The sequence below is a fragment of the Ailuropoda melanoleuca genome, chromosome 7 (genome assembly GCF_002007445.2).
Source record: "Ailuropoda melanoleuca isolate Jingjing chromosome 7, ASM200744v2, whole genome shotgun sequence".
NCBI lineage: Eukaryota > Metazoa > Chordata > Mammalia > Carnivora > Ursidae > Ailuropoda > Ailuropoda melanoleuca.
The window spans coordinates 47,682,698-47,709,315 of record NC_048224.1 but is presented as its reverse complement, the minus strand read 5'-3'; the positions used below and the strand labels follow the sequence as shown (position 1 = coordinate 47,709,315).

Genomic DNA, 26,618 nt, shown 5'->3' with positions numbered 1-26,618 from the left:
CCGCCTGAGCCCCCGGAGGCCGGAGCTGGGCCCGGCCCCGGGGGCTGCGGGCGTGGCGTGGGGGGCGGCGGGGATGAGGAGCGGGCTACTGCTCCGGCCCTGCCCTGTTTCTGCCCTGCCTGTGTCCTCGCTTTTGTTCTTGTCGCTGTGTCTTTGCCCCAGTTCCTGTCCCTATCCTGTCCCTGCCGCTGCCTCTGCCCAGCCTCCAGGCTCGCCGGAGGGGCTGCGGGCGGAGTTCTCCCCACCGGGTCCGCGGGATGGGGGCGGGAGAGAAGAGGCCCGGGGGGCACGGGGTAGGACCCCCGTCCCCGAGGAATCTCGAAAGGAGTGAGGGGTCTGTCCCCTCCTGTGGGGCAGGACAGAGGATGGCTCTCGCCCCGGACAGGACGGGAAGAGGATGTCCCTGGGAAGGGGGAGCCTGGGAAGGTAAAGAAAGGGGCGCATGAGCCCCTGAAAGCAGAAGCACGGAGGGGGAGTGGTCGGAGAGGGAGGACCGAGCCAAACACCCGGCGTCGGGAAAGTTTCAAACATTTGTAACTTTGGCAGCAAAGGGCCTGCTGCACTGGGGTGAAGGGAGGAGACAGGGTCCTTTCGACTTTACAAACCACCCCGTTCCTGCTCTAAAGGGACACCACCCCGCCTTTGAAATTGGTAGAAAAACAGCTAAACAGAATGATTGCACAAACTCTTGAAAGGCATCCAAAAAACAGTAAAGTGGAAAAAATTAGCGCTCAAGGAGAGAAATCAGGACGAATTGAGATTTCCCAATCTTCCCGCTGGCAGGCGGGAAGGAGTAGGAAGGCGAGGAGAGTGTCAAGCTCCCCCCCCCCACGCCCCCGTGCCCGCCCAGGAAGGAACGGAGACCCGGGCGGCTGCTTTTGTGGTTTTGCTTGTCGTTTGCACGCCTTCTGCCTCCTGCACAAGCCTCGTTGTCTCCTCCATTTACCTGGAAATAGGTATGTCTCAGGAGGCAGCAGATGCCCTGGGGAGCCCAGGACTCTCTGCTTCTTAGCTGGGAGACACTTGCCCAGGGGAAGCCTCAGTTTCTGCAACTATGAAATGGGGTGCTGCTTTAAGACAGTGCCAGTGTGGAGGGGCTAGTGTGCCGCTCGCGGGGTGGGGACATGGTTATTCTGTCGCACTTCTGTGCCTCTTTGGCTACACTAAGCAAGTACTTTCTATCTTGTCCCAAGTTACTTCTGGGTTTACCGAACCTCGCCTACCATATGGGGAGAACGTGCAGATCTCAGTTACTGTTACAAGTGGCAGATACTCAATGAAGAAAGCAGAGCTGAAAAAGTCCCTAGGGTTTACCTGGTCCACGAGATTTCAAACTGTGTGCCTGGGAGTCTTGGGATCCTGGCTATGGAGCCACCATAGTGGGGGAGGAGAGCCTCCAGGGCAGGGCTCTGACCCCTCCCTTCCTTCTTTCAGACAGAACAAGTTCCCTTCTAGAACCCTTTATCTCCTATATTTTGGGAACCCCCAGGGGCTGTTTTTAATACCACATTCCTCAGATGCAGTCTGATTTGGTCATTTTCAGTGGAGAAACTGAGTCAAGAGGTATGTAAAGTGATTAGTCTAAGATCCTCTGGCTGCCGGAGGAAAACCTGTCTCCTCTGAGTCATGGGCCCGGAGCCCTTCGCCCTGGGCCTCAGATGCCGGAAAACCTGTCTCCCCTGAGTCTTGGGCCCCGAGCCCTTTGCCCTGGGCCTCATGGCTCTGAGCAGCCGTTCCTCCAGCTGTTAGGCCCAGCTCACCTCGACCCTAACTCCAATGCCTCAGGTCCACCTTCTCCTTCCAGGGGAAGAAGCCAAGAATCACACTGTCCGATAATTTTTTTAGGACTTTTATGGGACCTTCATATGAAAGCTGGTTTCACAGGCTGAGATCAAAAAGAAATAGGTTCAACAAGAGCTAGTCAGCCTGCTGCACCCATCTTAGCTGGCCGGACAGGGTAGGGAGTTCAGAGAGGCCAAGCAGCTCACCCCCGGGCACTCAGCTTTTAACTCGAGGCTGGGATTGGAATGCAGCTCTGTCTGACACTAAGGCTTGTGCTCTTTACATTACGTGATTTCTCATGATGGCTAAAAAATGGCTAATGGACAGATGTCATTACGATGGGAGCAAGGGTGAGGGAAGAATGGCTGAAAGGGGGGCAGCATTAAGTGGGAGACTGGGCATTCATGGGGGGGCATTCCTACTATAAATGTAATCGTATTTGAACTGAGTGTGTTTTCTGCAATGTACTTTCTTTTTTAGTTTAGAGGTTTTTTTGTAGATACTTAAAATACTTATTTTTTCTAATTTTTAATTAAAGTGTAATCTACATACAATAGCATCCACAGATCTAAAGTGTTCAGTTCAAACGTGTCTTGACAGTTGTTTACAGCTATGTAACTGCCACCCAAAACAAGATGTAAATATTTGCATCGTCCTAGAAAGTTCCCACGTCCAACCAATTTTCCTTCTGTCCTTGCAGACAACCATTTTTCTGATTTTATTACCATTGATTAGTTTTGCCTGCTCTTGGGCTTCACATAAAGGGACTCCTACCGTATGTGTCAGGTTTATTTCACTTGACATAGTGGTTTGCAAGTTCACCTGTATTGCTGCATATATGGGTACTTGTTCCTTTTTATTGCTGAGTCCTATTCGTTCCATTGGATGGATAGACCACGGTTTGCTTATTTATTCTCTTTTTGATGCGCGTTTGGGGTTATTTCCAGTTTGAGTTCTTATTTCTTGAAGAATTTTTTTGTGGATGTTTGTTTTCAAGTGGGAATGAAACCACTGGGTCACGGGGTATATACCATTTTACCCTCCTACAGAAATGTAGGAAGCTTGTGATTACTCCCCACCCTTGACCTTGTTTGGTGTCGTCATTCGTTTTGATTTTAGCTATTTTAGTGGCTGGGTGATGGTATCTCTACCTTCTATTTTTACAATGGAATTTTAAGTGTTGTTGGAGGAGATAGCATGAACAGGTGGCAGAATATAGAATAAGATGGTAGTTTGGAGGCCAGTAGTTGGAATTGTGACCTTAGGAGGAGGAATTTCTGGGCTCAGGTGAGCTCTCCATGTATCACCTGAGATTTAAGACCTGGTACTTGTACTCCATAAACTAAGCAAGCTCGTCCATGCTTATGGCTTTAAATCCTGCCTCCTGAACAGTCATTTTTATCTCCAGTTCACATCTCCGTTTTGGGTCTCCGATTCACATGTTTAACTGCCCATTGGGCATCTCTTCTTGGATGTCGCAATGACACTACAGACTTGACAAGACTGGAACACAACTCATAGTCTCATATGGGCTTTCTGACATGGGTCACTGGATGAATGATGGCACCACTGAGAGAATACATAAAGAGGAACATTTGGGTCAAGGGCAGGGATAATGTATTTGGTTCCCCGCTAAATGGTGTGGAGCAGTCTGGGAAGATAAGGACAGGAAAGTACACTGGGCGGTTAGGAGATGACTGAAATCTGCTGGGAGTAGCTTTGGCGGAATGGAGGGCAGGCAAGTTAGATTGCTGAGACATGAGAGAGAAAGAAACAGAGGTGGTGAGTATGGGCAGCTCTTGCAAGAAATTTGTTTGAAAAGGCCAGAGGGAGATTGAGCTACAGTTGTACAAAGACAGGGTGAAGGAAAGGATTTTAGGAGAGAAAGGACAAGGGAGACGGAGGCTCAGGGGAAGGACTCAGTCCAGGAGAGGGAAGGATGGCCCATAGAGCAAGGTGCTAGAGGAGTGGGAGAGAACAGGAGAGGCTGGCTTTGAAAGAAGGATGGATGTCTCCACCCCTGAGACTGGATGTGAGTGAATGAAGGGGAGAAAGCTTATCAACTACAGAATTCTCTGTTGACCCTCCATGTGCACCACCTTCGTGACATGGAAGGTTCTTCACCACCTGCTCCCATCCCGTCTCATATAGGTAGTGTGTATCAGTTAGCTTCTGCTGCAGCTCTGCTGCATAACAAACAGCCCCCAGTCGTAGCTTATGACCACAGAAGTTTATGGGTCGCCTTACATGGTGGCTGCAGAGCAGGTGGCTATATGGTCTTGCAGCTAGCTCCAGGTGCCAGCCAGCCAGACCTGCTCCACGCATCTTCTCGCTCGCTGCAGGACGAAGGCTGAAAGAGCTGCCTCTATCTGGTAGGTGTTATTTTCATGGTTAGAGCTAGAGGAAGAAAGGAATGATGTGATGCCTCATAAAGCCTGAACTCTGAATGAACAACACTGTCCCTTCTACCCGCATTCTGTTGGTCAAAGCCAGTGATGCGACCAGGCCCAAAGTCAGTAGGACAGATGGATGGATATGCAGGCATGGGGAGGGGGAGGGGCAGTGGGACAAGCAAACTCCCCCCTGAGCATGGAGCCTGACACACTGCTCCATTCCAGGACCCTGAGATCATGACCTGAATTGAAGGCAGATACTTAACTTACCCTTTTTTCCCTTTAAGATTTATTTATTTGAGAGAGAGAGAGTGTGCGTGCGTGTGTGTAATGGGGGAGGGGCAGAGGGAGAGGGAAAGAGAGAATCCCAACCAGGCTTTACACCCAGCTCAGAGTGCAAGGCAGGGCTCGATCTCAGGACTCTGAGATCATGACCTGAGCCGATATCAAGAGTCAGGCACTTCACCAGCCAAATTACCCAGGTGCCCCATCCGCACCATTTTTTGCAAGAGCATTTGCTCAGTTTGTCTCTGTGGCACATTTTGGTAATTCTTGGAAAATCTTCATTATTTCAACAAACTCTTTCATGACTACGGATTTGAATTGCTGCTATCTCCCAATAGAACTTTAGTGGATGAGGGGCGCCTGGGTGGCGCAGTCGTTAAGCGTCTGCCTTCGGCTCAGGGTGTGATCCCAGGGTCCTGGGATCAAGCCCCACATCGGGCTCCTCCGCTGGGAGCCTGCTTCTTCCTCTCCCACTCCCCCTGCTTGTGTTCCCTCTCTCGCTGGCTGTCTCTATCTCTGTCAAATAAATAAATAAAATCTTAAAAAAAAAAAAAAAGAACTTTAGTGCACGAGGAGCTACTTACAGATCTGCAAAAAAAGTGGTTTCTTGAGATGGGATCTACTCCTGGTGGAGATGCTGTGCAGACGGCTGAAATGACAACAAAGGATTTAGAATTACATCAAACGGAGCTGATAAAGCAGTGGCAGAATCTGAGAGGCCTGACTCCAATTTTAAAAGAAGTTCTAATGTGGTAAAATGCTATCAAACAGCATTTCGTGACATAGAGAAATCATTCATGAAAGGAAGAGTCAGCAGCAAACTTCACTGTGGTCTTGTTTTAAGAAATTGCTAGAGCCACCCGACCTGCACCAACCAGTTACCCTGATCAGTAGCCGTCCACATCAAGGCAAGACCCTCCACCAGCAAAAAAAATTTCAACTTGCTAAAAGCTCAGATACTGGCTAGCATTTTTTTTTAGCAACAAAGAATTTTTTAATTAAGACATGTACACTGTATTTTTAGACATAATGCACTTAATAGACTACAGTGTGGCATAAACATAACTTTTATAGGCACAAAAAAGCCCAAAAATTCATTCGATTTGCTTGGTTGCGGTATTTGCTTTATTGCGTAGTTGGGAACTGAACCGGCAATATCTTGAGGGTATGTCTGTAACTCTGCTTCTTGGCAGGGAATGATGCTTGGGAACAGGAATCCAGTTGACCACGTGTATTTGTTAATAACTCCCTGATAAAAGTCTCCATTGATTTGTTTATCTCTCTGAACGAATCCCCATCACACAGTCTACTCTTTGGTACAGTTGCCCTGTCCTCAGGCAGGGCTGTGAGCTTTCAAGTCGCTGTAGCTTTGCAGCACACGGTACCTCTGTCTGGGAGTCTCGCCTGGAACTAAGTGTATGACCCGTGCAGGCAGTCAGTCCTGCCTTTGTCGTCCTGTACTTCCGTGCGGCTCTCTCCCCCCCAGACCCCTGCCTTGCAGGCTCCCTGTTCTCTGGCCCAAGCTCGTGTCCTCTAGTACACCTTGTCACTGCAGCCCACGCCTTGCCAGACACTACACCGATTGGGGTTTTGATCTTTCCAGGGCAGGCTCTACTCTGCCCTCAGGGTAAGGCCCGTGTTCTTTACAGGACCTCCAAGGTCCTGCATGAGCTGCCCTCTGAGCCACTCTTTATTCTCATCAACCCACCCCCAGAATTTCTGCTCCAGCCTCAAAACTACTGCAATTCCTGAAACCCTCTCCTGGTTTGATGGCCCTGGGCTTTCTCCCATGCTGTCCCCTCTGCTTGGAACTTCCTTTTCCCTTCCTTCCCAAATCCACCTGCAGACCCCCCACTCATGCTTCCTGACCCAGCTTCAGCGTCATCCTTTCTGTGAAGTCAGCTTCTTCGTCCTGCCTTCCAGCCACCCCGGGCATCCTTCAGTTATGCCCTGGCACCTGTCGTCATTTCTGTCTTCCTGGATTCTGAGCTGCAGGAGCCAGAGGGCAGCTGCACTCGCCCAGAGCACGCTTTACAGACCCACGCCGGTGGTGCTGTGTGGTCCCTGGAGGCCCGCTGCCTGAGTTTGCGTCCTTACTGGCTGTCAGGCCTGGAGCAAAGCACCTCGCTTCTCGGCCGGGGCTGAAGGGTCGGCTCCCAGGAGCTTTATCTTGGCTCCTGGGAGAGGGAGGCCAGCTGGGTCGGTTGGGGAAGCCAGAGTGATGTAGATGGGTTCCGTGTACTGAAGGCAAAGGGGGCGTCATTTCATATATTTCACCAAGAATTCTAAAAGGCCTTTCTGTTCCAAAAAGAGGAAGTAAGAATATGTCATTTCAGTCTCCAACCAGAGAGCTGCTCTGCTCAGCTCAGCTTGTCCAAACCCAGCGCGGAGGCCATAGACCTCGGCCGCAGGCCTTCAGAGCCGGCTGGGGGAGTTGCCAGGACACGCGCTCCGGCGGCCACTCTGCTGACTTCTGTTGCCAAGTAGAGTTTCATAAGGGAGAGGTGGTGATGGCTGGTGGAAGGTGGAGCTGTGTTCTCACATTTTTTTGTGCACCGGGGAAAGCCTGCTCCAGCGTTCACAAGGGACCTGGGTGGTGGGGCTTCCTGTGGCTTTTCTCTTAAGCCACGTGGGCTTGGCAGATGTGACTGGCAGGAGAGGGCGTGGTGGCGTCACCTGGGCCAGGTCCCAGCTCAGAGAGTGAGTGATCTGAGCGGGCGGGGGACAGCCCGGGGAGAGCACGGTTTGCCAAGTCGGGGGCAGAGCGAGGTTCCGGGAGGATGTTGTCAGGAGGGTTGAATGGTGCTGAGAGGTTGGGTGGAATGAACCTGGAAGAGATCAGCTGGCTATGGGTTGACAGCAAAACCCCGGGGAAAACAGAAAAATAATTATAGAATTATTATTATTATTATTATTATTATTATTAGAGTTCTCTACTCTAGTTGACAGTTCAAAGAGTGAGATCATATTTCCATCGGGCTTGAGCATCACAAAAGCCCTGTGAGGGCAGCAAATTAGGAATTAGGCCCCCATTTTATGGGGGGGGACTAAGGGATGGAGTTTTAAAGTTTTGGCCAAAGCCTCTCAAGAACTAACAGCAGAGGGGAGGCATGAAAGCCCAGTTCCGACTCCAAACATAGTGTGGCTTGGAGACCCTGGTGGGGTACAGGCAGGGGGAGCGAAGATGGTTCCGACGGGTCAGGGGTGCTGGGCACAGATCCATGTCCAGCGCAGGACATGGCTGCTACGTGGTCCTGCTCAGACAGAAACCAACCCGAGAGAGCAAAAGGCAGCCTCTGGAAGAGGCCGGGAGAGAGAGAGGCCAGGTCTTGTGATGAGTTCTCGGTGAAAGCTTTTAATTCCATCCCAGGATGGGTGCTCTTGTCTTCAGAAGCACTTGGGGGCAGGACAGTGAAAAGAGTCTGGGCTGAAAGTGAGCTGATCTGGCCACACCTGTACCAGTGGGAGGAGCCGTTGGGGCCTCAGTTTCCCTGTCAGCAAAATGGCCCGAGGCCGTGATCTAGCAAACTTCTCTCTGAGCAGCTCGCTGTTAAACAGCAGGTGCCCCCTGGACAATGAACATTCAGACTAAAAGCCAAAAGGGAGAAGCAGCTCTTGTGCCCAGAGGGAGTTCAGGTTTGTGGCCCCTACTTGCCAGTTTGGACACCAGGGACTGTGGTTCTAGGAAGTGCACCTGTTCCAGAGACTTGTGCCTTGAAATTAGCTATTCGTTCAACAGCCGCTGAACCACCATATATTCATTCATTCACTCGGCCCACAGGGAGGTTGGGATTTGGCTTGGGAGACAGTCGTTAAAAAACCGACTGCACAGTGAGAGCGGTGAAGGAGAAGAACAGGGTGGGTGTCACAGGGGCCTGAACCTGTCAGGGGAGGTGGTCAGGGAGGGCTTCCTTGAGGAAGTGATCTGTAAACTGAGCTGCGCAGGAATTAGAGGGTGAAGAGGGAGTTGTTTAGGCAGAGGGAAGAGGCTGTAAGAACCAATCATCCTGATATCCCGCTGGCTGTTCCAGAACTCAGACAGCCTTGGTGGCCAGAGGAGCACGGGGAGGGAGGCAAGCCTGGGACAGTGGGCCAGCTGCCCAGAGGGATGACGCTGGGGCAGCTTCAGCATGCAGAACAGCAGCTGCCCTCCTGTCTCCTCCCTCAGGGAACCACAAGTCCTCAAGTGGCCCTCCAGCTGTCCCCAAGAGGAACTTGCCCGGCTTCTGGGTGGAAGGCAAAGACGCTTCTCAAAATCGGGGGCAGGGTCTTGCTGTGCTCAGTTGACTAAATCTGTGGTTGTCCATACAGTGGAATTTTGTATAGAAAATTCTGTTTCCATATGTTAGCCAGAGCTGTGCAGAGGAAGGGCAAATTAATATTCTTTTTTTTTAAGATTGTATTTATTTATTTGACAGAGAGAAAAACAGCCAGCGAGAGAGGGAACCCAAGCAGGGGGAGTGAGAGAGGAAGAAGCAGGCTCCCAGCAGAGTAGGGAGCCCGATGCGGAGCCCGATCCCAGGACCCTGGGATCACGCCCTGAGCTGAAGGCAGACGCTTAACGACTGAGCCACCCAGGCGCCCCGAGAATTAATATTCCCATGTGCAAATTTAACTGAGTGCTTAGGAATTCATTCCTGGGCGTGCAAGTGCTCAGTCATATACTGAGTAGCACCTGAGAACGCGGAGCCGTTAGAGGTCACGGTCGTAAGCAACAGACGGACGTTCTAGCTCACAGAGCAGAAAAGGCAGGCATTGGGAGGGTTTCTTTTACTGCTCACAGTACCCCTGAGGAGGCTGGAAAACCAAGCAGACCAGAAGCAGTAGAGATCGGGCCATGGACAACACAGTCAGGGTCTTGCCCAGGAGCTCATTCTGGCTTTTGCTGCCCCTGGGACTGCTGTAACATTTCATGGGCATCCGAACCTCCGTGCTCTCGCTCAGGATGTAAAACTACTAACTGGCCAGGCCCAGGTGACGCTCCTGCATTCCAGGGGTCCACAGGCGGACAGGAGAGTGTCTGGCCCCTTCTGCTCTGGTGGCTGGAGGGGATTCCTGACACGAGGCTGAGAAGCCACAAAGCGCACCAAAGCAACCAGAGTTCCTGCAGGCCTAAAGAGAGTCACGGGGCTGTGGCTGCAGGAGGGAGAAGGCTCATGGGGGAGCTCTCAGAAGGGCAGCCTGGCCTTGGTCACCTTTTTGAACCCCTGGGCCTCAACATTCTCAGGTGGACAGTGGACTGGGGCGGAGCGTAGAGGTAAATGTGCCCAGTGGCGTGGTGCTGTTAGATGGAAAACTCCCCTTGTCATTACTATCAGAAGTAACAGTAACTCCACTCAGCTGTTACCAGAACGGTTGTGTCCTCAAAGGAAAGAAACCCAACGTATGAAAATCTAGAATTCAGAAGCGGACCGCACACGTTTCTACAAACAGATTCTCTGCAGGGGTTCCTTTAAATTTGTGCCTCCTCAAGATACTTACCTTAGGACTTAATTGACCAACACTAAGTAAACAAACTAATGAATGAATCACCGTCTGACAGACCCTTGATAAGTACCGTGGAAGAGACCAGTTGTTGTGCGGGAACAGACAGATCCGTTTAGAGATCCTAGTCCGGCTTCCTCACTGGGGAAGCTTTAAAAAAGGAAGAGAAAGTTCAGGGCACGTGACCGGAGGCGCTGCCCCGACCCTATCCCCGAGAGAGTCGGGCCGCATCACCACACCCTCTGGCAGGAAGAGCACAGACTCCCACAGACATAGAGTGCCCGGGTTAGATCTAGACACCGAGGCATGCTGCTAAATGTTTTATGACTAGCTCCTCCAGAATCGAAAAATCTCTGATACGTGGTGTTTGCCAATTTCCGCAGTATAAATATTTCCACCATGACCAGTTTCAAGGCACCAGTTGAGGAATTGGGAGCATACTGTTAGCACTTGTCTCTACATCTGGTCTTGATACAGTTGGTTCAAAATAACCTCAAGGGTGTATCATGTAATAAAACAATTAGAAAGTGATGAGTTTTGATGATTACCTTTGTTCTTAATACAGTTCATTTAATTGTAAGGTTATACAATGTAACTTTTAATGATGGTTGTGTGTAACAACTCACTTGCCAAATTCCTGAAAATTTAACAGTTGGCCGTTACAAGCCAATGGGAGCCAACTTTAGCTTGCTCCTGGCTTGGGAGATCCCTGGAGACCCCAGAGAAAGGCCAGTGCAAACAGGATCCCCAAACAGACCTCCCTGCCCCCACCGTCAGTCTCAAACATGTTTTAACGTCTTTTTTTTTCCCTAAAGATTTATTTATTTGAGAGAGAGAGAGACAGACTGAGAGAGCATGAGCTGGGGGGGGGGAGGAGCAGAGGGAGAAGGAGAGAGAGGGAATCTCAAGCCGACTCCATGCTGAGCACAAGCCCCACTCAGGGGATCAATCCCACAACCCCGAGATCAGGACTTGAGCAGAAATCAAGAGTCAGACACTTACCCGTCTGAGCCACCCAGGCGCCCCATGTTCACATGTTTTTTTTTTTAAAGATTTTATTTATTTATTTGACAGAGATAGAGATAGCCAGTGAGAGAGGGAACACAAGCAGGGGGAGTGGGAGAGGAAGAGGCAGGCTCATAGCAGAGGAGCCTGATGTGGGGCTCGATCCCATACCGCCGGGATCACGCCCTGAGCCGAAGGCAGAAGCTTAACCGCTGTGCCACTCAGGCGCCCCTCATGTTCACATCTTTGATTTGCTTTATGACCCTTTCTGCCACCTGAACTTATGTCCTTAATTATTTGTTAATTATAATTATTGTTTTGATTTGCCTACCAACGGGAATGTGAGCTCTGTGAGAACAGAGTACTTGACTGGTTCACTGTCACATCCCCAGTGCTTAGAAGAGCCATCTGTGTCGTAGGCCCTCAGTAACCGAGGATCCATCGAATGAGTGCAAGAAAGTCAAGGAGCCTTCAAGGGTTCGAATCCTGCCTCTGCTATAAAGAGCATCTTTCCTTGAGCCTCTTCCTTCATCTGCAAAAGAAAAAGATTTGAGCAGAAGCCCCTAAGGTTCCCTGCAGCTATTAAAAAGTCTCTGTCCCTGAGAAAGACACCCCTTCCACACAATGCAGCCAGAGATTGTCCAGTGAGCATCGTCAAGGGTAGGAGCTCGTGCATGGGTTTTGAGGATGGTCGGCTCTATTCTTTTCCTCTGTGGACAGCTTTTTTTAACCCTGAGTGCCAGTGACTTTCCTTGAGCAGCCATGACCAGTTCCTTCTCAGCTGTGCTGAGAGAGCCAGGCCTGCCTGTTCAGTGGCAGCTGAGACTTCAAGGCCCATGGCATTTGCCACTGGGTGAAATGCTCTTGGCTCCGGAGGGTGGGTCTGTATGGGGAAGTCGTTCCAGCAAGATAGGAGCCCAAACTCCACCTCGAACACAGAGCCCATTGGAACCAAATGGGGGCGGCTGCAGGAGGCAGGACATGACCCACGTCTCTTGTACCAGCTTTAGGGCTTAGGACAGTGCGGAAGAACAGTCAGTCCTTCTTTGTTCCTCTGTTTGTAATCCTCCATGGATGCTATTTTGTTAAAATACAGTAAAATGAATATACTCCCAATTTCTCAGCCTCCTTCTGCGGGAGAAAAGAGCATCCTGCAGCAGGCCACGCTCTGAGAGCCGCTGCCCTGGGGGAACATAGGCCAAGGCTCCTTTCCCTCCCACAGCAGCTGGCAGAAGCAGGTGTTTGAGTATCCTGGCTGTGCTGGTGAGGAAACTGAGGCCGGGCACGGTTCCAGACCGTCCCTGTGAGGAGCCGAGGGATGCCGCGCTGCTGCCCCCACCTCCCGTGAGAGACCAGCACTTCTGTCAGAGAAAGTCCCCTGTTCTCTGCTCCTCGGGAGCTGTGTGACTGAGTCCAGCCTCCTCTTTACCTGTGATTCAGGACAGAGACAGGAACAGAGCTAACCCCACACCTGGCATCTTTGGCTGCTTCTCATCCATCTTCTTCCCAAATAGTCATCCTCTCCAGAGCAAGCTGAGGCGGGCCAGGGCCCCTGAATCCGTCTGCTTTGGGGAAGCATCCTAGGATTTTCTGCTGCTTGCCCTACAGTTCTCTTTTCCTGTCGTGCATGGCTGCACCTGAAATTCAGATTCACTTTCTCTGAGGGACGGGGCTGGACGTGGCTGGCAGGGCCGGTAGGGCTGTCTGGGCAAGGTGAGAAGGGGAAGCGATCCAGAAACCAGAATGATAATAAAACAACAGCTCATGCTCACTGGGCATTTTCTCACTTCGGATGCTGCCTAGGACCTCTGCAGGAGCCCTGGGTTTTCATCAGCCAGAAACCCCAGTTTTGCAAATGAGGAAACTGAGGCACAGAAAGATTAAAACATTTCCCGAGCCACATGGTAAAGGAGAGATTTGGGGACTCAGACACGGGCGAGGAGATGGCGCCCTTCATCACGGCACCGCATGGCCTTCTGGAATCGAAAACAGTGAGCAGGGAGCTGGCACAGCCCCAAATCCAGTCCTCTCACTCAACAGATGGGGAAATGCAGGCCCAGAGAGGGGTGGGGGCTTCCCTGAGGTCACGTGGGGTGTGGGCCAGAGCCCAGGGGCCCTAGCCCTCTGCCTTCTGCTCTGTCTTGGGATTCAGTAAGGCATCAGAAGAATGAACAGTCACGGGAACATCCCTCCGACCGTGGATCTGCTCATTCTGGGCTGTGCAGCCCTTGCGAATGCACCAGGGTAGGGGTGGCGGGGGAGGCCCAGTCGGACACCAACAGTGTCCTCCGCCCACACTGTTGAAGAAAGGTCTTGGGAATGGAGTCTTGGCTTTAATAGAAAGTTCAGAAACTCGTTTCCCCATTAGTCCAGCCATGCTTGAGAGCAACAAGCTGGATGTCCCATTTCCTGTGTGTGTATGCCTGGTCGGAGGTATAGCTTCCAGGGAAAGGCAGAGGGAGGAGGAAGCCTTCTTACTGGAATTACCATTGTTGACAGTGGGAAAAGCCCAGAAGGTTGTACCCGAATGTTTCATTCTGGAGATAGGGAAACTGAGGCCCAAGAATGTAAGAACCTGTTCTCCGAACTTGTCCAGTGCGCCAGACTCACAACGGTTGTTGGGTTGGTTGGTTGGTTTATTGAAGGGATAAAATCACAGAATGTGTGAGCTGGCAGAAATCTAATACGTGCCCTGTCCACCTCCCCTAGTTGTGTAGATGAGAACCTGAGGACGGTGTGGTGGTGGGTGGGGGTGGGAGGGTACTTCTGAAGATCAGAGCCCTGAGAAGAACTCGTTTTTCGAATCAACGTACAACAAAGACCACTGAATGTCACCTCTCTGCCAGCTGATTGAGGATGAGTCTTCCATCTCGTGGCGAGGCGTGTATGCCTATGTGTCCAAGTATAGTGGTCAGTGCCCCAAAGGAGAGACACAGGGTGCTACAAGGGACGTTAAGACTATGAAGGGGAGACTTCCCTTGGGGAGTAACATTTTTATTGAAGCCTAAAGGAAAGGGGGGGTGCAAGGGTGTGAGGGGGCAGGGAAAGGTGCCCCAGACAGAGAGAAGAGCATGTACAAAGGTCTTGAGGCAGGAAGTGCCTCATTTTACAGATGAGGATGCCAGAGACCAGAGATTGGCAAGTTACCTAATTTAGTGCCTCAAAGAATCTTCCTGTCCCCTCCCTGCATTTTTATGAAAAACTTTTTTTAAAGAAAGAGGCAAGAGGTAAACAACTAACTGAACAAAGGAGTTAGTGGCAGAGCTGGAATTATCAGGAACCCCCACCTCCACCCCTTCATGCCAAAGGAGTTTTAGAAAACCCTATATCTGGTTATTCCCTAACTGTGTGACCTTGAATAAGACAGATAGCCTCTTGGAGCCTCTGTTTCTTCATCTATGAAATGGAGCCCACCTTCCGGCTCTGAGGATTTCATATGGACTCCTATGAAAGAGCTTTTTGCTGGCCAGTGTAGGACCTCAGAGCTGGGAGTCGTGGGGCTGCTGGGCTCCCCTCCCCTGCCTTCTAGGGCCGCCTCTGAACCCTGGGTCTGAAGGATCCTCTCTTCACCCCACTGCTGTACCGTAATCCTGAAACCCACCACTCAGCATTAACTACCTTTGGTACCACTACGCTTCAGTCCACCACCAAGACACACATGAATCTTGAACGGTGAACTTTAAGATATAAAGGAAGAAGCTTGTGAGCACCAGCTATGTGCCCAACATCTCAGGGACACTTTACACTTTACATTTAGCCCTAACCCCCAACAGCCCTGCAACGTGGGGCCTTTCTTCCCCTTGGTTGGTAAGGACACTGCCTGAGGTCACATGGCCAGTGAGGAGCCGCTCTGGGTCACCCTGGCCTCCTCATCCTATGCACATGGCCTAGGAGCCAGGGAAGGTGGCACAGTTGGCTTAGGACAGCGGGCACCCTGGCAGGTAGACACGCCAGCTGCCCTTGAAACCAATGTCCTTTAAATTTTTGGTCAACCATTTTTTGGAGTGGGGGGTGTTAGAGGAAATGGATTTGCAGGGAACACAAATGGCAGGACTCTTCTGGATTTGTGATTCTTCCTGCCCAAGAACGTTTTCCAGAAGAAGCAGAAGGGATAGAAATTCACCAGTAAAGTCACTTTCCCGACTGCTGCGTTAATGTCCTGAAGAAAACACCCGGGCTGTCCTCCACTTTTCTGTAACATTCTTTCTCTCTTCAGTTTGCATTTGAGCTTTCCCAAGCCAGACAGCTTCTTGGGAAGCTCGTTAGGGGATTATATTCTGGTTCTGTTTTCATTTGGATTTATTTAAATATAGGTGAGAACAACTAGTCTTAAAAGGGGGAAGCACTCCGCCTGTCATTTAGTTTGACTGAGTGGCTTGCTGTATACTTGAGTTGGCATTCTTGAACTTGGTTCCTTTTATTAATTAAGTACATAAAGTATTGCTTCCATTTACATAAAAGGCAACAATGCATTTTTGGAAAGTGTCAGAGAACCACCAGATTTATTTAGTTAAATAGCTTTTTGCCCAGTTTTGAAAGTAATTTGTTCTCATTGTAGAACTTTTGCAAATGCGGAGAAGTGGAAAAAATAAAGTGATGGCTCTCCCACACTCTCATCACACGATTCACGGTCATTAATTACCATGTGAATCTAGTTCTGGCCGGTATCTTTTTTTTTTTTTAATCTTGGTGAAATATACATAATGTAAAATTTACCATCATAACACTTTTTGGGTGAACCATTCAGTAGCATCAAATACATTTACATCATTGTGCAGCCATCACTACCGTCATCTCTAGAACGTTTCCATCCTCCCAAATGGAAACTCTACTCGTTAAGCAATAACTACCCACTCCCTCCGCGCCCCAGCCCCTGCAACCACCACTCTACATTCTGTCTCCATAATTCTACTGCTCTAGGCACCTCATCTGAGTAGCATCATCCAGTATTTGTCCTTTGGCATCTGGTTTATCTCAAGGGGCATAATGTTTTCAAGTTTTATCCCTGTTAAAGCAGATGTCATAACCTCCTTCCTTTCCAAGGCTGAATAATACTCCATTGTATGTCTATACCACACTCTGCCTATCCATCCATTCATTAATGGACATCTGAGCTGTTTCTACCTTTCTGGCTCTTGTGAATAATGCTGCTTAGACATTGGTGCACAAATTCCTCTTCAAGGGGTGTCTGGGTGGCTCAGTCTGTTAAGCATCTGCCTTCGGCTCAGTTAATGATCAGAGTCCTGGGATCGAGCCCCATGTCTGCTCCCTGCTCAGCAGGGGGCTCTGCTTCTCTTCCTTCTGGTCCTCCCCCAGCTTGGGCTTACTCTTTCAAATAAATAAATAAAATCTTTAAAAATAAATAAATAAAAAACAAAACAAACCAAAACAAACCCAAGTACCTCTTCAAGTCCCTGTTTACAATTATTTTTGGTACATACCCAGAAGTAGGATTGCTGGATCATAGAATTCGATGTTTAATTTTTTGACGACCCACCATACTTGTCTGGTAATTTTGATACATTTGATCCAGAGTTGAGATCATAGTCTATGTGCAGTTTGGTATCTGGCTTTCTCATTTAATTTCCAATCTTATTAACTATTCTTCAAAAACAATGTTTTTTTTTTAAAGGTCGTGTAATATTCCATTGCATTGCTATCCACACGCTTCCCCCTCCACTCACTGATTTCTGCTCTGCAGCAAATGATTTTGAATTACGGTGGTAAAACGAATAACGCTGGTAAGCAGCCCCGTGCTGTGTCCATACTTGTTTGAGGAATACTCCACAAAAGCAGGCTGCTGCCTTTAAGGAATTTAAAAATTTCTCCTTGGGGATTCGTGGGTGATCATCCAATTCAGTGGTTTTAAAAGTTCTTTGTAGCCAAGGAAACTTTACTACAAACAAAATAGCACACAGAAGCACAGCATAGGATAGCAGACAGATAAAGGGGAGACGATCTAAGGAAGCAGGGATGGGGGCTGAGGGTCCCGCTCTCTTGGCCTCCCCATCTTCCCTCTGTGGTTCCTGAGGGGCTTCGGAAGATTCTGGGGTTCTCCAGAACACAGTTTGAAAACCACCAGGGTGACCCAGTGCCTTTATTTTATTTTATTTTTATTATTTTTTTAAAGATTTTATTTACTTATTCGACAGAGATAGAGACAGCCAGCGAGAGAGGGAACACAAGCAGGGGGAGTGGGAGAGGAAGAAGCAGGCTCCCAGCAGAGGAGCCTGATGTGGGGCTCGATCCCATAACGCCGGGATCACGCCCTGAGCCGAAGGCAGACGCCCAACCACTGTGCCACCCAGGCGCCCCCAGTGCCTTTATTTTAAAGAAAAGAAGACATCTTGAGCGAGGAAAGGACTTTCTGAGGTCAAGTTCATTTTTGTACCCATCCATTCATTTTTTTTTTTTCTCAACACATAGCACTTAATCCCTGCATGTTGGAATCACTTAGAGAGCTTGTTAAAAATACAGTTTCTAGGGACTCTTCTGGATTCCAAGGCAGGAGATGTGGGGAGAGACAGGACTGGACCCCTTGCTCCATAGCCCACACTGGGCTTGGTGTGGTGCTCCCATTCTAGCCCCCTGCATTTGCACATGCTTGTCCTTCAACCCATAGACAGTCTTCCCCATGCACTGAGGCCCAGTTCGAATAGAGCCCCTTTCTCTGTGAAGTCTGGCGCACAACCCTGTGCAGGAAGCTTCCTCCTTCCTCCTTCCTCTATAGCCCCAGAATAGAACATCTCCACTTGCACTGCCTTCTTTCCACTGTAGGTAATAGTTCATTGCTTCCAGGCCTGGCTCCCCCACTAGAATGTAAGCTCACTAGGGAGCCTGTATAATTTCTGCATTCCTTGAAGCTCCAGGCACACACTGGGTGCTTCGTGATTCTTGATTGACTGGCATCGAATCTGGTACGCACCCCATATCTGGAAGATAAAAGAAAAAATCAGATAGCCAGCAACTTATGGAAGGTCATATAGCCCATGGAGCAGTGCCGGGACTGGCACTGGGTGTCCTGAGGCTCGGCCCGCAGCACTGGCCACCTGCCAAGGAGGACAGCTGTCTGGTCTGGACAGGGAGCACTGGCCCCAGCTGCCTTATCCCCGAGTCATTCAGGGCTCTTAGTGGTAAGGAGGGTGAGGTTTTGACAGGGAAGAGGGTAGACTGCTACCTTGAGAATCTCCCACTCTGTGTGAGATGGGCAGCCGATCCATCAGGATGGAGCAGGTTATACTGCGTGCAGCAAGAAGCAGCCCCTCGAGGCCAGGGACCAAACCCATGAAGGTTTATCTCCTTCTTTAATTCATGTGGGCATCCTGGGCCAGTTGGGGGCTGTGTCCCTCCCTCAAGGAAGCAGGCTGCTGGAATTCCTTCTTGAATGTACTCCATGGCACAGAGAAAAGAGAGCCCCTAGGCGGTCTTGTCCAGGCAGTTGAATAGCCCACTTTTATCATCTTGGTCAGACTAGTCACTAGTCCCCAACCACAAGGGGACCAGGAATTGAAATCCTGCGTGAAGGTGGAGAGCTGGAAATATTTGGTGGAACAGCGTTAGTGAGATCTCAGTGGGCTATTCCCCTCTGTGCCTGGGTCGTGCAGACAGACGGAACAGCCTATGGACTTTCCACTAGGAAACCACACCCAGAGCAAAACCCCAAAGTCACCTCTCAGCCCCCGCACGAAGCAGAAACACAGAGAGGCACACACAGCTGCTGGCATCTCGGGGGGAACAAAAGCAGAAGCTCAGTGACGAACGGAGCCGTGAGGAGGGTGGGCGATACCTCCTCAGAGCTCAAAGCCCTCAGCTCATGACCGAGGCCAAGGCAACGGGGTTAAATTGTGGTTTTCATGCCACATTCTTCATAACAGATCCATGTGATGTGGCCTCCGTGGAGCTCGTGTGGAGGTGTTTTTGCTCCATTTCTGAGCTGTTTTATGTTTCTGCTTGAGTGAGGATGTTTTTTTCTGAATTGGAGGCCTCTCTTAGCTTTAGCCCATCTGTGCTCACCTTTTCCCAGTGACATTTCTGTGCCCACGTCAGGAAGCCCACCGTGGCATCCCCAAATCGTTCAAGAGCAGTGGGACCAGGGGAAGGGAAGAACGCTGATGTGGCCATCTCTGGCACAGGCTTCTGGAGTTTTCTTGGCCACAAATAAGGAAACTTGGGAAGAAGACCCCTGACTGCAGCCTCCAGCCCCTCCCTGAGCCCTTCGATTTCCTGTGCTGTGGTTTAGAGGCATCTTGTCCTGGAGGGACGCCAGACACCTGGGTAGCAGCCCTGGTATTCTCCTGTCATTGCCCGGTGGCCCTGGATCAGTCATTTCCCTTCCTCAGGGCCCCAGTGTTCTCATCTACAAAATGCAGCAGCTCAGAGGTGGGGGGGCATGCTAGAGGGTAGAGTGACCTTTGGTAGTAAGGCTGTTCCTGCAGCCACATGGGCAAGTGGCATGTGAGATTGTTGTCTGAGTCCTCCAGAAATCTGTGGGGCTCAGAGTAAGGGAGGTACTGAATGTTGGGGGCTCCTTTGTCTTTTCTGTCTCAGGACATTCACCTCAACCACAGAATACTTTTGGTGGCATAATAGTTGGATTCTGGGCTCAGCTTCTCACCAGAGCGCCACGAGAGCGTGGCCATGTAGGCTAATCCTTGTAGACCTAGCAGGGCTGAGCGGTGCCTGGCGTGTGACAGGTGCCAATATTGACACTAAATCGATACTTATTTAGTGAGTGAACAAGCAAGGGAATACATCATTCTCTTCAACTCTGACTGAATCAGTGACTTTCAGACTTCCTATGGGCCAGGAGCAGGTTGGAGAAACACTTGACTCCACCCAAACCCAGCTTCCAGTCCAAGTTGAGTCACCTTGGGCAAGTCCCCAGATTCCTCTGCCAGTGGAAAGAGCAGCAGTCACCCTGTCTCACGGGCGAGGGAGGCGTCAGCAGGTGGGAAGATTTGAAAATGCCCCATTCAAAGGACGGGCTGGTTGTTTTTAGGACACAGGAACATGGCGGACTCTTTGGGAACACAGAGCCTGTGATGCCGGAGCCTGTGAGGTGGAGGGTTCTGGAATAATCATTATTAGGAATTAAGTAGCTGCCATCGGGCCCTTGTTGCAACATCAGGCCCTGTGCCAAGCACTTTACGTGCACCCTCTCATTCACCATGGCTGAAGAGAAAGGCATTGTTACTCTCATTTTACAGAGGAGAGAAACCAAGTCTCAGGAAGCTTGCGTGATTTGCTCAAGGTCGCGCATTTAGTCAATGCCAGGCCTGTCTGACTTCAAGGCAGGCTGTACACTCTGTGCCACGCTGTCTCCTGCCACTGTGACAGTGATGCACAGAGGAGATGGTGCTTGTCTCTCAGACACCAGTGATGACCATGCCAGTTCCCTTTTCCTGAGTACCTGCAAGGGGCTGGGAGCTTTACAGATGCTATTGTTCATCCTTTCAACAGCTCAAGGAGTAAGGAATTATTATCCCTACTTTACGGATGAGTAAACTGAGGCTCACAGAGCGCGGAGTGACTTATCCAGGGTCAGAACAACAAGAAAGTAGGTGGGACTGGGATTTGAATCCAGGCCTGTCTATTCCAAGAAAAAGCCATCTCCATTGTGATCTCAATTAAGAGGCATTTTGGTTTGTTTTTTTAGCTTACAGCTAGGATTCCTGGAGCCTCATCTTTAGAGATCAGTTCTTGGAAGTCAATTGATTGTCCAGTTATTACAAGAGTCAATTTATTACAAAAGACCTAGGAAAACCTAGTAGAGGGGGAAAAAAAAACACAAGACAACCTCAGGATTTTCCAGTAAAAATTTTTTTAAAGATTTTACTTATTTATTTGAGAGAGAGAGAGGGAGAGTGAGCATGGGAGAGAGAGAGAAAGAAAGAGGGAGAGAGAACCAGCGGGAGGAGAGGCAGAGGGAGAGGGAGAAACAGGTTCCCCACTGAGCAGGGAGCCAGACACGGGACTCAGTATCAGGACCCTGAGATCGTGACCTGAGCTGAAGGCAGATCTTAACTGACCGAGCCATTCAGGTGCCGCATTTCCCAGTAAACTCTTAGCCTCTGAATACCTCCTAGCTGCACAGAGGAAGCAGGCAGAGCAGAGATACCCCCTGCCAAGGCAGTAAGGGGGACAGCTGGAGGGCAGCAGCGGAGCAAAAAAACATCTGGAGCGGCTGGACTTGCACCACCTCTGAGCAGCTGTAGGAAAGACTCGGATGCTGGAGGGGGGGATCCTAGGGGACCCGCAGGTGGTAAACAGAAGCCCTGGATTCTAGCTGGAAGGAATCTTGAAGAGGACTTCATGAACTCTTTATTTTATGGAGCCATTTCTACATAGAGTGACCCTATGATTTATCCTGCAGACTGGCACACCTTTGAAAGTGAAAGGGGGCTCTAGAACGTGAACCTGTTAACTGCCCCACAACACATGTAAGCCAGAACTGTCTTAGGGAAAGCAGTTTGTATGGTCACTTGATTTTATAGGGCCTTTCTTACCAACGACACCAGGCAAAGGCAAAGACTGTAGAAAGGCAAAGCACAAGTAACAGAAACAGGAGGATGGTAAAAACGAAAAGAAGGAACAGGACACAGACCCTGAGGGAGAGAGGAGTGCTGACTTCTTTCTGCCAGTGGACGCGGGCACGGCCCGGCTCTGTGCCAAGGCCAGCCTGGGTAGCCTGACGGCAGGAGCAGGAGCTGACATCCGTAAATAGCATTTGGCATTTGTAGGTGCATGCGTCTGTTTCACCGGACTTGGACTTGAAAAGTGCAGACAGTGGGTCTGATTCATGCTGTGCGTGGCCCCGTCCCAGCATAGTCCCCGGTACTGAGGAAATGCCCTCCAAATGTGTATCGCTGGAATAAACGCTGGTGGGCATGCTTTTCTGAAGTGTGCCAGGGAAGATGGTGTTTTGCTTGCAGAGGAAAGAGTGGGGGGCCCTGTCTTGGAGGATCTGTCAGGTTCAATGGGGAAAGGCACGGCTCCGTGCACATGGAGAGCTTGCTTATTGGCTGTGTGATCTTGTCCATGTCAGTTAACCTCTGAGCCTCAGTTCCCTGCCTGGGAAATGGAGAGCACTGTCACTGATCAGAGTAAGGATCAAATGAAATGGTATATGTAAATGAATGGTAGGCTTTATCGTTATTAATAACGTTCTAGGAAGCAGAGATCAGAGATCAGTTCCACACTGAAAAGATGTTCCTTAAACACAGAAAAGCCTAGAGATTGGGCACCTGGGTGGCTCGGTCAGTAAAGCTTCTTCCTTAGGCTCAGGTCATGATCTCGGGTCCTGGGATCATTCCCACATCAGGCTCTCTGCTCAGTGGGGAGTCTCTTTCTCCCCCTCCTTCTGCCCCTCCCCCCTGCTTCTGCACTCTCTCTCTCTCAAATAAATGAAATCTTTAAAAAAGAGAAAAGTCTACAGATGAAGCAGTGTTCCCCGTCACTAGAAGCCTTCAAGTAGAGGCCAGAACCTGTGTGGCACAGATGCTGTAAATGGGTGAACACCTTTGGGAGGTAGGCCGGCTAGCGAGACACTGGGCGCGTGGATAGATTACCACTGGTATAAAAGCCAGAGGGACTTGAACTCCTGCGGATGAGAGTGACTTGTTTATTTCTCTCATGTCACCTGGCAGTCATCAGCCAGCCAGGGGAACACACACAGGGGCAACGAGGCTGGGACTGGGAGCTGGCCCCTTGAGAGACAGGCTCTGCCTTGGGGTGGAGAACAGGACCCAGGCAGAGGCCAGCCTGAAAACGTTCCCTTCTTTCCCCATGTAATGCTCCCTTGGTGGCTCCAGGGCCTCCCATCTTGGCTGAGGAAGGAGAAGGCTGCTTAGAACTTGCCTCTCAGCAGTTCTGATCTCAGCAGATAAAGCCCTGGATTAGGCACACCTGTTGGCTCTGCCCGCCCCCCCCCCCCCANCCCCCCCCCCCCCCCCAGTGCCCTTCCTCCAGCCAAAGGCTGGGGCCTCCCCTTCTGTCTCTGGTCTTGGGAGCCCTATCATGGCCTATGGCTCTGAAAGCACCCAGTGCCCCTCTGCAGGGGTCTGCGGCCAGAGTCTGTGGCTGGGCTTGAGGGGTGCTGCGCCCCCCCAGAGCTGGGATGCAGTGCAGAGTAGGAGACACTGGCCCAAGCTTCTCATCTGCCAGGGGGTGGAGGGTTGGGGGGAGGGGGAGCATGGGAACCAACCCCGCACATGCAGGGAGGCAGAGCCAGGACCAGAACCTCCGTCTGCTGCCACGCCTCCATGCCTGGCACTCCTTGCACTTCTCAAGACAGCAGCAGCCTTGCCCAGGCACATGTGTGTGGCCTTCTCCTCTCTGCAGGCGGCCAGGGGCCCCAGAGGTGGTCAGACGAGAGAGCGTGGCCCTGAGCTGGGAATCCAGATGGCTGGCCTCTGCTCACCGCCCTCACCCGGCTGTCTTGGCTGCACGGGGTCCTGGCTCCCTGTCCAGGTGCCCCCATGGTTTCAGGGCGGTGCCTGTTAGGGATGCCCCGCTTTGCCCTCTATGCTTCTCTGCCTCAGCACCCCGCGGACCTGCCCGCTCTTGCCTGCGTGCTGGCAGCTCCCAAATTGGACTCGTCCCGGCCTCGCTCTCTCTAGGACGCCCCTGCAGAGCTGGCTCCAGCAAGTTCTTCGAACTCCATGCATCTAGGATGGAACTCACCAACTCCCCCTACTCCCAGCGCTTGCACTGTGTTCTTTGGTAGCAGCAATGCTATTCCACTCTGCAACTTCACCCAGAAGCCCGGGCACCAGCCCAGAGCAGGGCTTGCAAATGCCAGCGAGCGTCCGCATCATCGGACTCCTCGTGCCGATACGCACGCTGGGCCCACTGGACACCCTCATCTCTGCCTCGCTCCCTCCATCCCACTGCTTGCTGCTACTATTGCTCTTATCGTTGCCATCCATTTTTTAGAATAGTTAACATGTATTGAACGTGGAGGTGCCAAGCCCCGTGGTAGGCAGGCATCGTAGCCTACGAAGGTGCACGGGACGTAAGCTGCTGTTTCACTTGGATCCAAAACACATGAAAGTATCTGCCTGTAGACTCGACATTCTGGTAGAAGAAGAAAGATATTTAAAGATAAATAAGGGGGCACCTGGGTGGCTCGGTCGGTGAAGCATCTGCCTTCTGCTCAGGTCATGAGCCCAGGGTCCTGGGGTTGAGCCCCGCATCGGGCTCCCTGCTCAGCGCGGAGTCTGCTTGGCTTCTCCTTCTCCCTCTGCAGCTCCCCCTGCTTGTCCTTGCTCTCTCTCTCTCTGTTAAATACATAAATAAAATCTTTTAAAAAAAAATAAATAAGGAACCTACAAAAAGAAAGTCATTCTAAATCTGGGAATTTCTCCCCAACGAGGTGACACTTAAGCAGAGTTGAAGGAGAATGTACTTCATGTCACCCAGTTTGCTCTGTCACTCACAAGCAGGGATGTCTTTTGTGACTGCCCTAAACAAGATTCGGATGAAGCAAACACTGACAGCCTGCAAACACTCGGTCTGTAGGGTTCTTTGTCCCAGGCACGTAATCCTCACACCTCTGCAGAGGTCATCAGGGTGGGATCTTGACCTTCATTTTTCCCAGCCAGAAGTGGTCTTGGGTGCAAGGCCAGGCCTTCCCACAATTGGGCTGCAGCCACGTTGGCTCATTTGTTAGGTTTTTTGCCTCTCATTTCAGGAGTGACCACAAGTGTGTGCTCCTTGCTTTGACAGTCTGAGCAGGACAGTATGTCAGGGGAGGAGGAAGATTGCCTCGGATCCTTACGAGTTGAATTTGCGGCCTTCCAGGTTTACATGCTGTGTTGAGCTGCCGTTAACCAGCCTGCAGCCTGTAATCCACCGGCCGGCACAGTGTCCCCTGGAGGCAGCTAGCAGAGAAAGGGCAGCACTGGACTCACTAGCTAGCAACCTTGAGCAAATCACGGAGGCTCCCAGAGCCTCCCGTTGTTCCAGCCGCTTTGTAGGTGATCCCGAGGGTCACCAAGAGAGGCTGCTTTGTCAGCTGTGAAGTGGGAGACCCGTGTGACCTGTGAGAGGTGCTTGCTTGTGAAAAGGGATGAGTTTATCTCAGCATCCAGCCTCTGTTTTCGTCCCCTTTCGCATTGACCATGGCCCTGGGTTTCTGGATCGTTGAATGCAACAGATCATTCCTGGACTCCTAGTGAGATGCTCAGTGGTGCTTGGTATTGGGGTGGGGAACCCAAAAGAAGGAAAAAGTAGGGCCTGCCCCTGGTCCTCTGGCCCTCAAGCCAGGGGCAGGGGAAGACCGAATGCCCAAGAGAAGGCAGGCTTTCAGGAGAAAGTTTTCTGTTCACTCTTGTTCTTAACACTCGCATGGAACAGGCACATTCGTGACGGAATTTTCATAAAGCGGACACACCTGGGTAACCACGACCCAGCCTAAGAAACAACATGACCGGCCCCACAGGAACTCCTCCGGGCCCTTTCCGAGTCTCAGCCACCCCCGTGCTAGGTTCTAGCACCGCAGATTGGTTTTGCCTGTGTTTTTGAACTTGAAATAAATGGACTCACCCAGGGCCGCTGGCTTTTGGCATTACGTGTGTGTGACTCTTCCTGTTGCCATAGCAGCAGCTGGCTCATCCTCACTGTTGTGTGGAACCACACTGGGGGACGGGACCGAGCTGCTCTGAGCATGGGCTTTGGGGTTGTTTCCAGTGTTTGCTGGGCGATGAATGTCCCGGTCTGTGTGTCTTGGTGAGCTCACGGGCATTTTCTTTTGCATCCAGAGCTAGTTGCAAGGTGCGCCTTTGTTCAGCTTTCCTAGATTTAGGCATGTTGTTGGGACTTCCAGACACTAAACACTGTGGCCCACCAGCTTGTGCCCCCAGAGGAGGGGGTATGAAATTTTGCTCAGAACAGCAGTAAGAGGCTAGATTAGGCATCCCCTTGACGGGGCTCCTGGACTTTAGTCCCCTCTCCCAAGTCTGGGGTTTCCAGACTGTCCTCCCAGGAGGCATGTGGGGCCCTTCGGGAGGGCTGGAACCAGGGTGAGGGGGGGTTGGGGGGGTGAGCTTCATTTCCCTGCCTCAGCCAAAGCACTCTGTGTGCTCTGTTTTGCATAGTGGGGTTCCGAGAATGACTTCCTGTGGGTTTTGTTGTTTTTTTTTTTAATAAAAGTTTTAGCTGTTTCGAGGTTTGAAAATCCACTGCTCTAAGGTCCTTTCCAGCTGGAAAATTCTATTTTAGGAGCAGGAGGTGGGTGTGGGAAGGGTTAAGCATTATTCAGCCAAAGAGCAGGGCTGGGCCTCCCTGACCTTTTAAAGTTCTTATAGCTCAGTTTTCGATGCGGGAGATCTCATAACATTCTATAAAAATAGCGTTCAAACAAAACAACTTCCGAAGTTCAAAAGATGTGGAGAAGAGGCTTAACTTTGAGGAACGTCTAGGTAGCATTTCGACGAGAGTCTTGAGGACTCTCCCCTTTGCCCACCCACCCCTGCATTTTTTTTTAAGCTCTCCATTGGCTGTTCCTTATAGTAGTCACTTGGGGATGTCTGGGCTCAGAACAGTTCCCATTTTTGCCAAGGAGTGGGTGACATGGGTGGCCTCTGGGTCCCTCTCAAGGGTGGCGGCCTTCCCTCCTCCAACACCAGGCCTAGTTTGGGCCTGTAGTTTCGCTGGGTGAGGGAGGCCCAG

The 26,618-nt window shown here is 50.9% G+C and overlaps 1 protein-coding gene across 2 annotated transcripts in view; it reads left to right on the top strand.

The window, feature by feature from the left end:
* Nucleotides 1–58: 58 nt before the first annotated feature.
* The window catches only part of LOC100482234 (N-acetyllactosaminide alpha-1,3-galactosyltransferase), a 53,685-nt gene continuing 27,125 nt past the window's right edge, over nucleotides 59–26,618 (top strand). Inside the window, exon 1 of one of the 2 annotated variants that reach the window (XM_034664444.1) lies at nucleotides 59–956. In XM_034664444.1, coding sequence (XP_034520335.1) covers nucleotides 673–956 — 284 coding nt within the window. In that variant the 5' untranslated portion in view covers nucleotides 59–672. The remainder of the gene's footprint in view (nucleotides 957–26,618) is intronic. The other variant, XM_011220666.3, reaches the window with a different exon arrangement.